Source organism: Malania oleifera, chromosome 8 (assembly GCF_029873635.1).
Source record: "Malania oleifera isolate guangnan ecotype guangnan chromosome 8, ASM2987363v1, whole genome shotgun sequence".
Classification (NCBI taxonomy): Eukaryota; Viridiplantae; Streptophyta; class Magnoliopsida; order Santalales; family Ximeniaceae; genus Malania; species Malania oleifera.
The window spans coordinates 72,926,363-72,939,963 of NC_080424.1; the positions used below are offsets into that span (position 1 = coordinate 72,926,363).

At 37.2% G+C, this 13,601-nt stretch overlaps 1 protein-coding gene across 1 annotated transcript in view; it reads right to left on the reverse strand.

The window, feature by feature from the left end:
• The window catches only part of LOC131162300 (uncharacterized), an 80,423-nt gene that overhangs the window by 39,518 nt on the left and 27,304 nt on the right, over nucleotides 1–13,601 (reverse strand). Inside the window, exon 10 of the mRNA XM_058118619.1 lies at nucleotides 2,357–2,479. Within this exon, the coding sequence (XP_057974602.1) occupies nucleotides 2,357–2,479 (123 nt within the window). The remainder of the gene's footprint in view (nucleotides 1–2,356; nucleotides 2,480–13,601) is intronic.

Genomic DNA, 13,601 nt, shown 5'->3' on the forward strand with positions numbered 1-13,601 from the left:
TACGGAAATCTGAAATTTTAAATTGATAACTGATTCATAGAATATGAATAAAGTAATTATAAAATAACCCCAAATATTAGGAAATGTAACAGTACAATTAGAGAGGGACAAAAAAAAAACCTATAAATATATGAAATTTTAACACACATCAGATAAAAATCAAGGCAATGATAAAACAATTACTCATACTCTACAATTACTGCAGCCGAAACATTTTTCGCATATCTAATCCATAGAAAACCATCAGTTGCTTATTCTATCTTGTGTACACTAACACATGATCTTCCCACAGTTGATGCAAGACGTGTAAAGCAACACACCCACCACCAACAGTAAGTACGTTTTTAATTGCTCCACACAAGTTATAACTTTGTTGGTAAGCATGAAAACAGCATGAAGTTTATGGAATATACCATGACAAGCAGCCAAGTCCAGCTGCTATTGGCATGAGATGTGTTCAAACTTTTCAATAGAACGATTATGAATTTTTGACCTCCAAAATTGATTTTCATGTCAACATTACTAGTGTCAAATATCTTATAATCAAGTAATCAGATTAGAAAATGGCTATGAACCTCTAAGATCTATCTTCTAGATATTTTTTTGCAGTCATGTAAGAAACTGTACACATTTATTATGATCACAAAAGTGATTTGTAGGATTAAGAAAAAAAATGTTAAGGCTGAATAATGTTTCTTTCAACTGGATATTGAATGATAATTCCATTACCAGAGGTATAACTTCTTCCTTCCCAGTACTCATCTTCTGAGAAGTAGGAGCAATACTTTGGGTCTGTCTATTATCCAGAGCCAACACAGCCGTACAAGAAGCCTTAATTTCTGAATCATATGTCTGCTTATCACCAAGGCTTTTTTGTGAGAAGCCCATATGAGGAGAACCTCCCTTTTGATCCAAATTGAAGCCTGTATCAACGTCTCCTAAACACTAGGCCTTTTAACGCAGCACTAGCTGCCTCTCTGGTCATTTCTACTCCATCGCACACGCTAAGTTCCTTCTCGCTCCTGTCAATCAAAGCCAACTGATTAGTGATTGCCTTAGGTTCATTTCGATGCAACTTGTCTCCACACCGGCTGCACAGCTCTCATTTCCCAACCTTCAGACCTTGCTTTATGGAATAGACTTGACTACCGCATCCATCATCATTGCGATTTTTTCCTTCCAACACAACCTCATTCCACAATCTGTGCCATGAAGAGTTATCTGCACCCACACTACCAGTTTCCTCAAGAAAACCCTTTGCTGTCTCGCAAAAGGCACCCGTGAAGCTTCGCCAACCTTCGCATTTTATACCTTGAAGAATAAAGACTGAAAACTTCTTCTTATTCCATCCCAACCCTAACTACAAAAATTTTCCTACCTTTGGCCATTTAATCGACACCCAGAGCTTTGTGATAATCAAACCAATCAAAACCCCCTTTGCATGCGACTGAAAGTAGATATGCCATCAGCGAACCAAAGCACAGCCTCTCTGGAAAACCTAACCCACTTTCTACAAGAGATATTGTTCTCAAGCGCAAGCAAGGATGCGAACCCTCTGGTCTTATCTAATCGCAGATCGAAGGATTTACCTTCGATCTAGATCGGATGCTTCAGCATCAACTACTGTGGAAGCTTCCATGGCATCAAGCGCACAGAGGGGAGAAAAAAGTTCGCGAGACAGCATTCTCTGGTTAATTATCACATCAAGAAAATAATATATATACACCAAATGTATGTTATACATCATATATTATGCATCATATATTCATATATTATACAATATTATGCATTAATAGATCATATATATTTTAAACATAAAAATTAATCAAGCTATTAACTCATATAACCTTAAATAAATTTTTAATTGAATAAAAAAAAAATTCACCAAATATTTGTATGGTTTCGAATTATTATCATGACTGATATCATTATTATTATAAAAATAATATTTCTTAAAAATAATGAGAATAGTGCAAAAACTATTGTTGCTGTTGCTATTTTTATTTGTTATTCTAATTAATTAATAGGGAAGTATGACCGACATATACAAACATATAATACACACACACACACACATATATATATATATCACCGGTTTGGCCATCCTTTGACCGCACAGGTCCAACCCGTCCTACCAACCCAGTGATCTCACTGGTTCAGTCACCGGTCCTGGTTTTAAAACCCTGATATTCACCTTCTGAAAATAGCGCATTAAGGTTCATGAGAAAGCTTAATTGCTCTTACATACAGGGCATCTCAGATAGGTAGTTATGAGGAATATATATATATATATATATATTCCAAAAGAAGAAACAGAGACTTCTATAATGGAGATAGATTAATCAGACAGGAGCACCTGCAACACCAGAAACAGCAACTTCAACTTCCCCATGCCCTCCAGGACCTTTCATATATAGTCTTTCTGTTTTTTCAGGAGAATGACCAAGGGACAAAAGGCTCCCAAATCGATGTCTTCCAGCTGTAGAAAAGAAATATGAACAATATAAACAAAACAAAGTGCAATAATTAATATTTTAATAATTCAAAAAAGGGCACAAAAATTCAGAAAAAGAATTATCACAACATATCCTCATAACATCTAACAAAATATTTAACTTCAATATTAAAGCTCAAATTGGCAAGTTGTAGAAAGTCTTAAAATTGAATGAAATTAAACAAAATTAAAAAGTCATCTAGATGGGTTGACAATTATTTGTTAGAAGAAAATATATTACTTCAATAATTAAGCTCTGTGAGTGGGGGTATTTTTGTCCTTAAACCTTTTTATTTTTTATAAATATATAAGAGGCAGATTGCCAATTGCTTTCTTCTTCTTCTTCTTCTTCTCCTCTCTCCATCTCTAACCATAAATTCTGTATTTTTCTTCTATGATTCTTTAATTTATTTCAGATTTTCAACATGGCATCAAAGCCAGGTTTCTCTGAACCTGATTAATCTGACGTTGTTACAGCCCTCTTTTCCTCTCCTTTTCTCTCCCTTGCCAACCCTTAAAGTAGAGGTTTTTTTTTTTTTTTCTGGTTTGGGGTTTTTTATACTTCTCCTCTCAGCCATGATCCACTCTTGTGGGTGTTCTGTGGCCCATGGTGGTTTGCTCGTTTAAAGACAGCACCCTACTGTTTCTTGCAGAGTGCTGCTGTTGCTGTTCTGATGTTTCCTCTGACTGCACTGATCCAATTATGATTCTGCATGGTGATGTAATTGCTTTTTTCACGCATGCCTATGCTTCTATCTGCTGCCAGGCTGGTGTTCGCATTGCTGTTTTAAGTGTCTGCCTGGTTCTGTGTGATCAAAAGTGTGATCTTCACTGCTCTGTGTGCTCAAAGCCAATTGACAGGATGAGTGAGTCTATTTATGCCTGTGATTCCTCCTCGGATACTGTAACTTCAGTTCTAACTTCAGTTCTCTCTCCATCTCTAACCATAAATTCTGTATTTTTCTTCTTTGATTCTTCAATTTATTTCAGATTTTCAACATGGCATCAAAGCCAGGTTTCTCTGAACCTGATTAATCTGACGTAGTTACAGCCCTCTCTTCCTCTTCTTTTCTCTCCCTTGTCAACCCTTAAAGTAGAGGATTTTTTTTTTTTTTTTCTGGTTTGGGGTTTTTTATACTTCTCCTCTCAGCCATGATCCACTCTTGTGGGTGTTCTGTGGCCCGTGGTGGTTTGCTCGTGTAAAGACAGCACCCTACTGTTTCTTGCAGAGTGCTGCTGTTGCTGTTCTGATGTTTCCTCTGACTGCACTGATCCAATTATGATTCTGCATGGTGATGTAAATGCTTCTATCTGCTGCCAGGCTGGTGTTCGCATTGCTGTTTTAAGTGTCTGCGGTGCTCCATTGTGGTCTGCCTGGTTCTGTGTGATCAAAAGTGTGATCTTCACTGCTCTGTGTGCTCAAAGCCAATTGACAGGATGAGTGAGTCTATTTATGCTTGTGACTCCTCCTGGGATACTGTAACTTCAGTTCTATCTTCGTAGATTCTTCCATGTTCTGGAACATATAAGATTTGGAGTGCTGTTCTGTGCCTGTGCGTGAGTGCTCTTCTGTGCCTGCATCTGCTGCCTGATTTTGCATTGTTGCTGTGTTATTCATTCTTGATACTGGTGTGCGCTGATTGTAGTGTATAGGGGGTGCTTTTGATGGCTTCTGCAGGGAGAGTGTCAGTTGATACAGTTAACATACAGATCACAGCCATCAAATTGGCAGGATCCACCAACTACCTATTATGGTCTAAAGCAGTGCGTATGCATATTAATGAAAAAGGGAAGTCCAAGTATTTGTTGCATTCTCCTCCATCTCTGGACTCCAAGGATTATGAAGATTGGATGAAAGAGAATGAAATATTGCGAGTGCGATTGTGGAATAGCATGGAGTCACAAATTGCTACAAATGTGATGTTTCATAGAACAGCAGAGGCCATATGGGATAATTTTCGTGAAAGCTTCTCACAAGATAAAAATCAGACTCGCGTTTTGACCCATATGGGAAGTATTTCAAATATGACCAAGAAGTTAGGTTCATTAGTGATTAATATAACACTTAGAAGGGTATGTGGGAGGAACTCGACATCTATCAACTAGTTAGCCCAAACAGTGAGATGATTGAGTGGCTAAGGACAGGGTTTTTGGCTGCCAAGTTTTTGTCAAGGTTGAGTCTCAACCCATCCGTGATCAGATTATTGCCATTGAATCCATAGCATCCATGAATGACGCATATACTATAATCCAACATATCACCAAAGATGGCTCTCAGTCTTTTTCTCGAGCTTCTTGCTATGATAGTCCAGCTATGGTAGCACCATTTCCAGGCTCTAGCCATGGTAAGGGAAGTGTGGAGGATGAAGACGGAGTTTGGAAAGCAGTCATAGCAGAGGTAATTTATCAGGACGAAAGGGGTGAAGGCTTTGGGCTTGGGGGAAGTCTGCAGTGGGGAGATCCAGCTGGGAGGTAACCCAAAATAAAAGCAAGAAGAATATGAGAATTGGGCCTGCCGAGAACCTAGCAGCAGCTTCTCTGAACCAAGTGAGTATTTTGGGTCAAGGGGAAGAAAGCTAAGGAGATTCAAAAAATTTGGACTGAAAATTGACCAGAGACTCCTTATGAACAACACTCGCAAAGGACTGCATGTCACCACTCTTCATCTCCAATGGCTGCAACTTTGCGACAGAGAAGCTCAGGCCACCTCTGCAATTGGGGCATGCACAATAGGGTGACAGAGAAGTGGGAAGAGCAGCAGCCTGAAATTCTGATTGGGGAGGAGGGTCAACCAAGACCTTTGACTTCTTAAAACTGGGCCTGGGGAAAGCAGGGATGGCCGGGAAAAATCACCTGCCTAGCTATGACAATGCCAGGAAGAGCTTGGACCACCCTTTCGAATCAAAACCCTTGGGGAAGGCCACTGACCTCCATCCTCCAACATTCATCTCCATAAGGGTGAGAAATCTCTCAAACTGGTTCTTGGGCAGGTGCAACTCTTCCACAAAGAAGGAAGACCCCCTCCTTGCAGCTTTCCCAGATGTCCTCGAGCACGGAGTGAAGCCAAGATTTCCTTTTTCTCTTGGTAGATGAAGGTTCTTCCCTTCCTTCGGTTTTGAGTAATCCAAAGAAGATCAACTCAATCCCCTTTGATTGCTAAGTTGAACGACTTCCTCTCAATGAAGACAAGGATTCTCCCTTCACCTCTCATGGCAAAAAGTGAATGATTGGCCAAAAGAGGAAATCAAGGCTTCGAGCGATGTCTGAAGATGGAGGCTATATGTTGAGCAGTGGCTTCAAACTAAATGTCAAATCAAGGATTTGGATACACTGCATTACTTTCTTGGTATTGAGATTGTATGGTGTAGGAGAAGGTTGAATATATCCCAACAAAAATATACCTTGGACTTGGTAAGTGAGAATGGTTTGTTGTGAGAGAAACTACTTGATACTCCTATGGATCCTAACATGAAGTTCTCTAGGGATGTTGAAACAAACTTTAAAGAAATTGTCAATATAAGCAGTTGGTTGGCAAGTTGATCTACTTGACTATCAGTAAACCTGACATATTTTTTGTAGGGGGGGTAGTGAGTCAGTTTATCTCAAAGGCTCTCCTGGGCAAAGGTTTGATATATAAATGTAATAAAAATTGTGAGATCATAGGATACTCTATAATGAGGATTGGGCTGGCTTTGTTGATGACAGAAGGTCTTTCACTTGGATACTATACATTTGTGGAAGGTAATCTTGTAGCAAGATCTAGAGTTGAAGCAGAATACCGAGTTATGGTTCATGCTATGAGTGAGCTTATGTGGTTGAAATCTCTTATGTCAAAGATGGGATTCTTGATAATGAAGCCAATGGATATGTTTTGTAATAATCAAGCAGCCATTTTTATCCCTATCAATCCAGTATTTCATGAGATTGCAAAGCATATTGAAGTCGATTGTCATTTTGTGAGGGATGTTGTTTTGAAGAAGGTAGTGAAGACTCCATTTGTGAAATCTGAGGATTAGTTAGGCGATGTTTTCATGGAGCCCTTAACCTCGCCTTATCTAATGGTTGTTACGAGATAGGGTTAGGTGATATTTATACACCTCCAACTTGAGGGGGAGCGTTAGAAGAAAATATGTTATTTTACTAATTAGGTTGTCAGAGTGGGGGTATTTTTGTCCTTAAAACTTTCTATTCTTATTAATATAAAAGCAGACCTAGAGCTATACGTAAGGCTCCAGGAAATCTGCAATTGCCTTTTTATTCTTCTTCTCTTCATCTCTAGCCATAAGCTCTATATTTTCTTCTTTGATTCTTCAACTTATTTCAGATTTACAACATATTTCAAAAAAAAAAATTAAAAATAAAAAAATAAACAAACAAACAAAAGTTAAAAAATTATAGATTTTATTTTGGTAAAACACTAGCAACTTAGATTAAGCAATCCCTTTATAGGGGCTACAAAGGGAGCAGCCACTAAAAAAAATAAATTAAATTCTATTTCCGCCTGCAAATTACAATCTCCCACTCAATTACATGAGCAACTTTTTGGGGGTGCAATATATTGGAGCATAAATAAATTTTTTTAGCATGGAACAAAATTTTATATAATTTCACACTTACCAATATTGGCCCCAAAACCTACTTGTTGGCCTAACAAAGTTTCATCCCATTTTGATAATGACAAACTGAGGCATCTAATTGTGCTATTAAGTGTGCCCACAGGAATTAAGGTTTTTAAAGCACACTAAGAGATGCAAATTTGAAGCTATGAAGCAAACAAGCTAAATTTATTAGGCTATGATCATGGAGCCTATAAAGACCAAGCTTGAAAACTTGGAGAATTTTTAATGTACATTGCAATTAGGACCCATGTAAGTATACTACCTTTGAATAATGTGATGAAGCTCATAGGTGACCTTAGTTGGACTCTAGGCACTCTAAAATTAATGAAAAATCCTTCTATAAAAGTGCAAAAACTATTTCAAGTGTTAAAATAATTTTTGGAATGAAAATCAGAGGGTTTTGCTGCTCCAGGCAGTTTGGGCGCCTGAAGCAGGGACTTAGTCGACTGAATACATATTGGTTGTACACTGGTCCAGCTCCAGGAAATTCGGGCGACCGAACCTCAAGGGTCAGTCGACCGAGTTTGCTACTGACTTGCACAATTTCCAGATCTAGTTAGTTCGGGCGACCGAACACACAAGTCGGGCGACCGAATCCTGCGGGATTATTATCCCAACAACTATAAAACGGCTAGATTTTCATTTATTAAGCTATTAAATACGCCAAACGGCTAGAACACAATTTTTCCTATAAATACAAGGCCTCTAAACGTGTTCAAACATAGAGATTATCGTTGATATTATTCAAAGTGCTTATTTCATTCAAAATCCTATAAAACCCTCGTTACTCCTTCGAGCTTCGTTCGTATACATTTGGGAGTGTACTAGAGTGTTATTTGTAATTGTACTTATCAGCTCAATTCAGGAGCGTACATTGTACACCATCTTATTTCGATTCTACGGTGTATTTTGACGATTCGAGAGCGAGTCGTGTCAAGCAAAAGGGGTTTTTCACTTAAGGATTTCTAAAGGCATCTCCGCCTACAAAAGGAGAGAGGCATCTCCGCCTACTGAAAGAGAGAGGTTTCTCTGCCTACTAAAGGAGTGCTTAGTGGAATCCTCAAGTTGGTTAATTAAGGCAAGACGTAGGCAAGGATAGCTGAACCTTGTAAAACACAGTTTTATTCTCTCTTTCCTTAACTCTTTAAATTTGAGCACATTTACATTCATACGTACTTATTGTGAATATTGATAGCATTTGCATATTTAGATCACTTGCTTTAAATCATAGCAAAAATTAATTGAGTGCTAGCTTAAATTTCTTACACTTACATTTGGTATCAGAGATCGGTTACAATAAACCTAACCATATTTGTATAAAGATCACATGGCAAACCTAGGTGTATCCCCTTTTGGTGAGGGTCAATCCTCTACAAGGCCTCCAATTTTTTGTGGTGTAAATTCCACCTTTTGGAAGCAAAGAAAGAGAATCTTCATTCAAACAATGGATTGGAGAGCTTGGAGAGTGATTGTTCAAGGCAACTATGTGTCTATGAAATTTTTTATAATAAGGAAGTTCGTAAACTTGAAAATGATATGAAATTAATGAAAATTAATTCTAGTGTCATGAATGCTTTATATTGTGCTTTAGATGCAAATGAGTTCAACATGGCATGTAAAAGTGCTAAGGAAATATGGGAAAAATTAGAAATTACATATAAAGGAACCAAAGATGTAAAGAATAGTCGCATTGGTATGCTAACTAGTGAATATTAAGCATTTAAAATGACTCCTGATGAATCCATTTCTACCATGTACACTAGATTCACGCATATTATTAATTCTCTTAATGCTCTTGGAAAAACTTATCCTACATATTAGATGATTAGGAAGGTACTTAGAGGACTACCATCCATTTGGGAACCAAAGGCAACGGCCACTGCAGAAGGAAGGGACTTGCAAGTGATGTCCTTAGATGAGCTCATCGGGTCACTCCTTACATATGAGATGGCAATCAACGAACGAGCCAATGAGCTCAGCTAAGCAAAGAAATCCATCGCTCTCAAGGCTTCCAAGGAGAGCTCAAGTGATGAAGATGACGAAGATATGGATGATGACGATATAGCTCTCATTACCAAAAGACTTGGAAAGTTTTTCAAGAAGAACAGGAGATTCACTAGAAAGTTCCACGGCTCAAGGATGGATAGAGGAGACTCAAGCAAGAGAGAGTCAAAAATAGAACCTCCTACTTGCTACAATTGCAAGAAGGCTGGCCACATCAAATTGGCCCTCTACTCAAAAAGGATTCAAAGAAGAAAAAGAAGAAGGCTATGAAGGCTACCACTTGGGATGATTCGTGCTCAAGTAGTTCGGAAAGCAACTCAAGTGATCAAGAGGTTGCAAACTTTTTCTTTATGGCATTAAACAATGATGAGGTACAATTCTCTCCTTCTAACTCATTTATTGACTCTTGTGATGACTCTTGTGATGATTTTTGTGATGATAGCATGTCATCCTATAAAGAAATGCAAAAAGAATTGTTTAATGACCATAAGAGTCTTGTAAGGATGTCTAAAAGAAACATCACGTTGAAAAATGAGAAAGAAATTTTAGCAAAAGAATTAGAATCTCATGAAATCGTTGAAAAGGAAAAGGATTTGAACATTACTAGCTTGGAAAATGAGATTGAAAGATTGGAAAAAGAATTAGAAGATTTAAAAGAATCTTATGCTACCTTTGAAAATGAAAAAGATTTGAAAATCACTAGCTTAGAAAGAAAAGTTGAAGACTACTCTAAAATCATTTATAAATTTACAAGTGGAAAAGAAAATTTTGAAAAATTAGTGGGTTCTCAAAAGATGACCTTAGATAAAGAAGGTATTGGCTATAATGGTAAAGAAAATAAGAAAAAGAAAAATCTTTACATGGGCTACTTTGTGAAGGAATCAAAATTTTATGCTAGTGCCTCTTCAAGTAATGTTTATACTCACGCCACTTGTTATTTGTGCAAAAAGAAAGGTCATATTAAATTTGATTGCCCATTTAAAAGAAGAAATTTGAAAACAAAAATGGTTTAGAAAATTAAGGAAGAATCTAGTACTAACCCAAAAGGACCCAAGAAAATTTGGGTACCAAAGAAAGTCACTTAACTTTTTTTTGTAGGTATGCTTTAGGTCCACCTCCTCTAAAGAGAAGTGGTACTTAGATAGTGAACGCTCAAAGCACATGACGGGAGACAAGTCCAAGTTCACATCCATAACACCAAAGCAAGGAGGTTATGTTACCTTTGGAGACAATACCAAAGGCAAGATCATTGGTATAGGCAAGGTTGGTAAGGAACCTTCCCTAGTTATTGAAAATGTTTTACTTGTAGAAGGTTTAAAGCAAAATTTGTTAAGCATTAGTCAATTATGTGACAAAGGTTTTGATATTACTTTTAGAAAGGATACTTGTATTGTTGAAAATGTGGAAGAACATAAAGTACTCTTTGTTGCAAATTGTTGTGAGAATGTTTATTCTATTGATTTCGAAAAATTAGCATCTCAAGACATAAAATGCTTTTCGGCCTTAAATGAAACTCATTGGTTGTGGCATAGGAGACTAGGTCATTAGTCAAGGAAGATTTAGTTAAAGGATTACCCAAAACTAAATTCATTAAAAACAAAGTTTGTGATGCTTGCCAACTTGGTAAGCAAGCCAAGACAAGCTTTAAAAAGAAGCAATTTATCTCTACTAGTAGGCCATTGGAATTACTTCATCTAGATTTTTTTGGTCCAACAAAAACTCAAAAGTCTAGGAGGAAAACTATATGCTTTTGTCATTGTAGATGATTACACTAGATTTACTTGGGTTTTGTTTTTAGCCTCTAAGGATGAAGTATGTAAAATGCTTGCCAAATTATGTAGAAAGATACAAAACAAAAAAGGTTATACTATTTTACACATCCGGAGTGATAAGGGTGGAGAGTTTAAAAATAAGGATGCTGAAAACTTTTGTGATGAAAATAATATTTCACACAACTTTTTGGCACCTCGAACACCTCAACAAAATGGAGTCGTTGAGAGGAAGAACCGATCTTTGCAAGAAATGGCTACGACTATGCTTAATGAGCATAATATACCTAAATACTTTTTGGCCGAAGCAGTTAACACCTCATGTTATGTCATGAATAGAGTTTCAATTAGACCCAATTTAGATAAAACTCCATATACTCTTTGGAAAGGAAAGAAACCTAAAATTTCATATTTCCATGTTTTTGGATGCAACTGTTTTGTTTTGAATGATAAGGGTGATTTAGGAAAATTTTCTTGGCTATGCTCTACATAGTAAAGCCTTTAGAGTGTATAATAAAAGAACAATGTCTGTTGTTGAATCAATCCACGTAGTATTTGATGAAGCAAACCCCTTTACTTCCAAGAATATTGTCAATGATGATTTAGACATAAGAAAGGGCTTAGAAGATTTGTCAATCCATGATGACAAAGAGGAGAGTAGTGAAATCAAAGAACCATCCAATGATGATGCTCAAGATTAAGTTAAAGTCCACGAATTGTCAAAGGAATGGAAGTTTGTGAAGAACCACCCTAAGGAGCAAATCATTGGTGAACCCTCACATGGGGTAACAACTCGCTCTTCTTTTAAAAACTTGTGTAATCATTTTGCATTCCAATCACAAGAGGAACCCAAGAATGGTTTTGATGCAATTAAAGATGAATCATGGGTTTTAGCAATGCAAGAAAAGTTAAACCAATTTGAAAGAAATAGAGTATGGACCCTAGTTCCTAAGCCTAATGATCATACTATTATAGGAACTAGAAGGGTTTATAGGAATAAGAAATATGAGAATGGTATTGTTGTCTACAACAAAGCTAGGTTAGTTGCACAAGGGTTCAATCAAGAAAAGGGTATCGATTTCGATGAAACCTATGCACCGGTAGCTAGGATGGAAGCTATTCGCATGTTGCTTGCTTATGCATCCCATAAGGATTTCACACTTTATCAAATGAATGTTAAGAGTGCATGTTTAAATGGTTTCATAAGTGAGGAAGTTTATGTAGAACAACCTCCGGGATTTGAAAGTTATCATTTTCCCAATCATGTCTTTAAACTATCAAAAGTTTTATATGGATTAAAGTAAGCTCCTAGAGCATGGTATGAAAAGACTAAGTGGTTTTCTATTAGATAATGGGTTTTCTAAAGGTAAAATTGATACCACACTTTTTATTAAGACCAAGTGTGATGATATGCTTATTGTTCAAATCTACGTTGATGATATTATATTCGGTGCTACCAATGAGAATTTGTACAAGGATTTTGCCAAATGTATACGAGATGAGTTTGAAATGAGTATGATGGGCGAACACACATTCTTTCTTAGACTTCAAATCAAGCAAGCCAAGAATGAGACATTCGTGAACCAATCAAAGTACGTAAGGATTTTCTAAAGAGATTCAACATGAAAGATGGCAAGGCAATGGGAACACCAATGTGCCCTTCCACGAAACTTGACAAGGATGAGCGAGGGAAACCAATAGGCATTAAGCTCTACCAAGGTATGATTGGTAGTCTGCTTTATTTAACCGCTAGTAGACCAGATAAAATGTTTAGTATTTGTATGTGCGCTAGATTTCAAGTTTCACCTAAGGAGTCACATCTTATAGCTGTTAAAAGAATTTTAAGATATCTAACTGACACCATAGACTTAGGCTTATGGTATCCAAAGTACTCCTCTTTTGAAATAATCAATTACTCCGATGCGGATTTTGCTAGGTGCAAAATTGATCGCAAAAGTACAAGCCGAACTTGTCACTTCTTAGGACGATCTCTTGTCTCTTGGTTTTCCAAGAAACAAAATTACATCGCTTTGTCTACTGCCAAGGCCGAATATGTAGCCGTCGATAGTTATTGTGCCTAAGTCTTACATATGAAACAACAACTTAAAGATTCTATATTGACTTATGATAGTGTGCGAATTAAATTCGATAACACTAGTGCCATTAATATCTCAAAGAATCCCATATCACATTCACGAACAAAGCATATAGAAATAAGACACCATTTTATTCGTGATCATGTGCAAAAAGGTTATATAAGTCATGAATTTGTGTGCACTGATGAACAATAGGCCGATATATTCACTAAACCACTTCAAGAAGATCAATTCATTTCAATAAGGCGTGAATTACGCTTATTACATGTTAGGGAAGTTGCTTGAAGCTAAATTGGGCATTAACATAAGTATTCAAGGCTAAATTTAAGAGATAGGCACCTTCAGGTAACCCGGGGGACTAAAATTCCCAAGTCAATCGACCGAATCAATACTAAATTTGGTGCCTTCGAGTTCCAGGTGACTCGAGAGACCGAAATTCCCAAGTCAGTCAACCGAATCAATACTGACTTTGGTGCCTTCGAGTTCCAGGTGACTTGGGCGACCGAAATTCCCAAGTCAGTCGACCGAATCAATACTGAATTTGGTGCCTTCGAGTTCCAGGTGACTCAAGAGAGCGAACCAAATCTCAGTCGACCGAACTGTCAAGTTTTAAAACCCT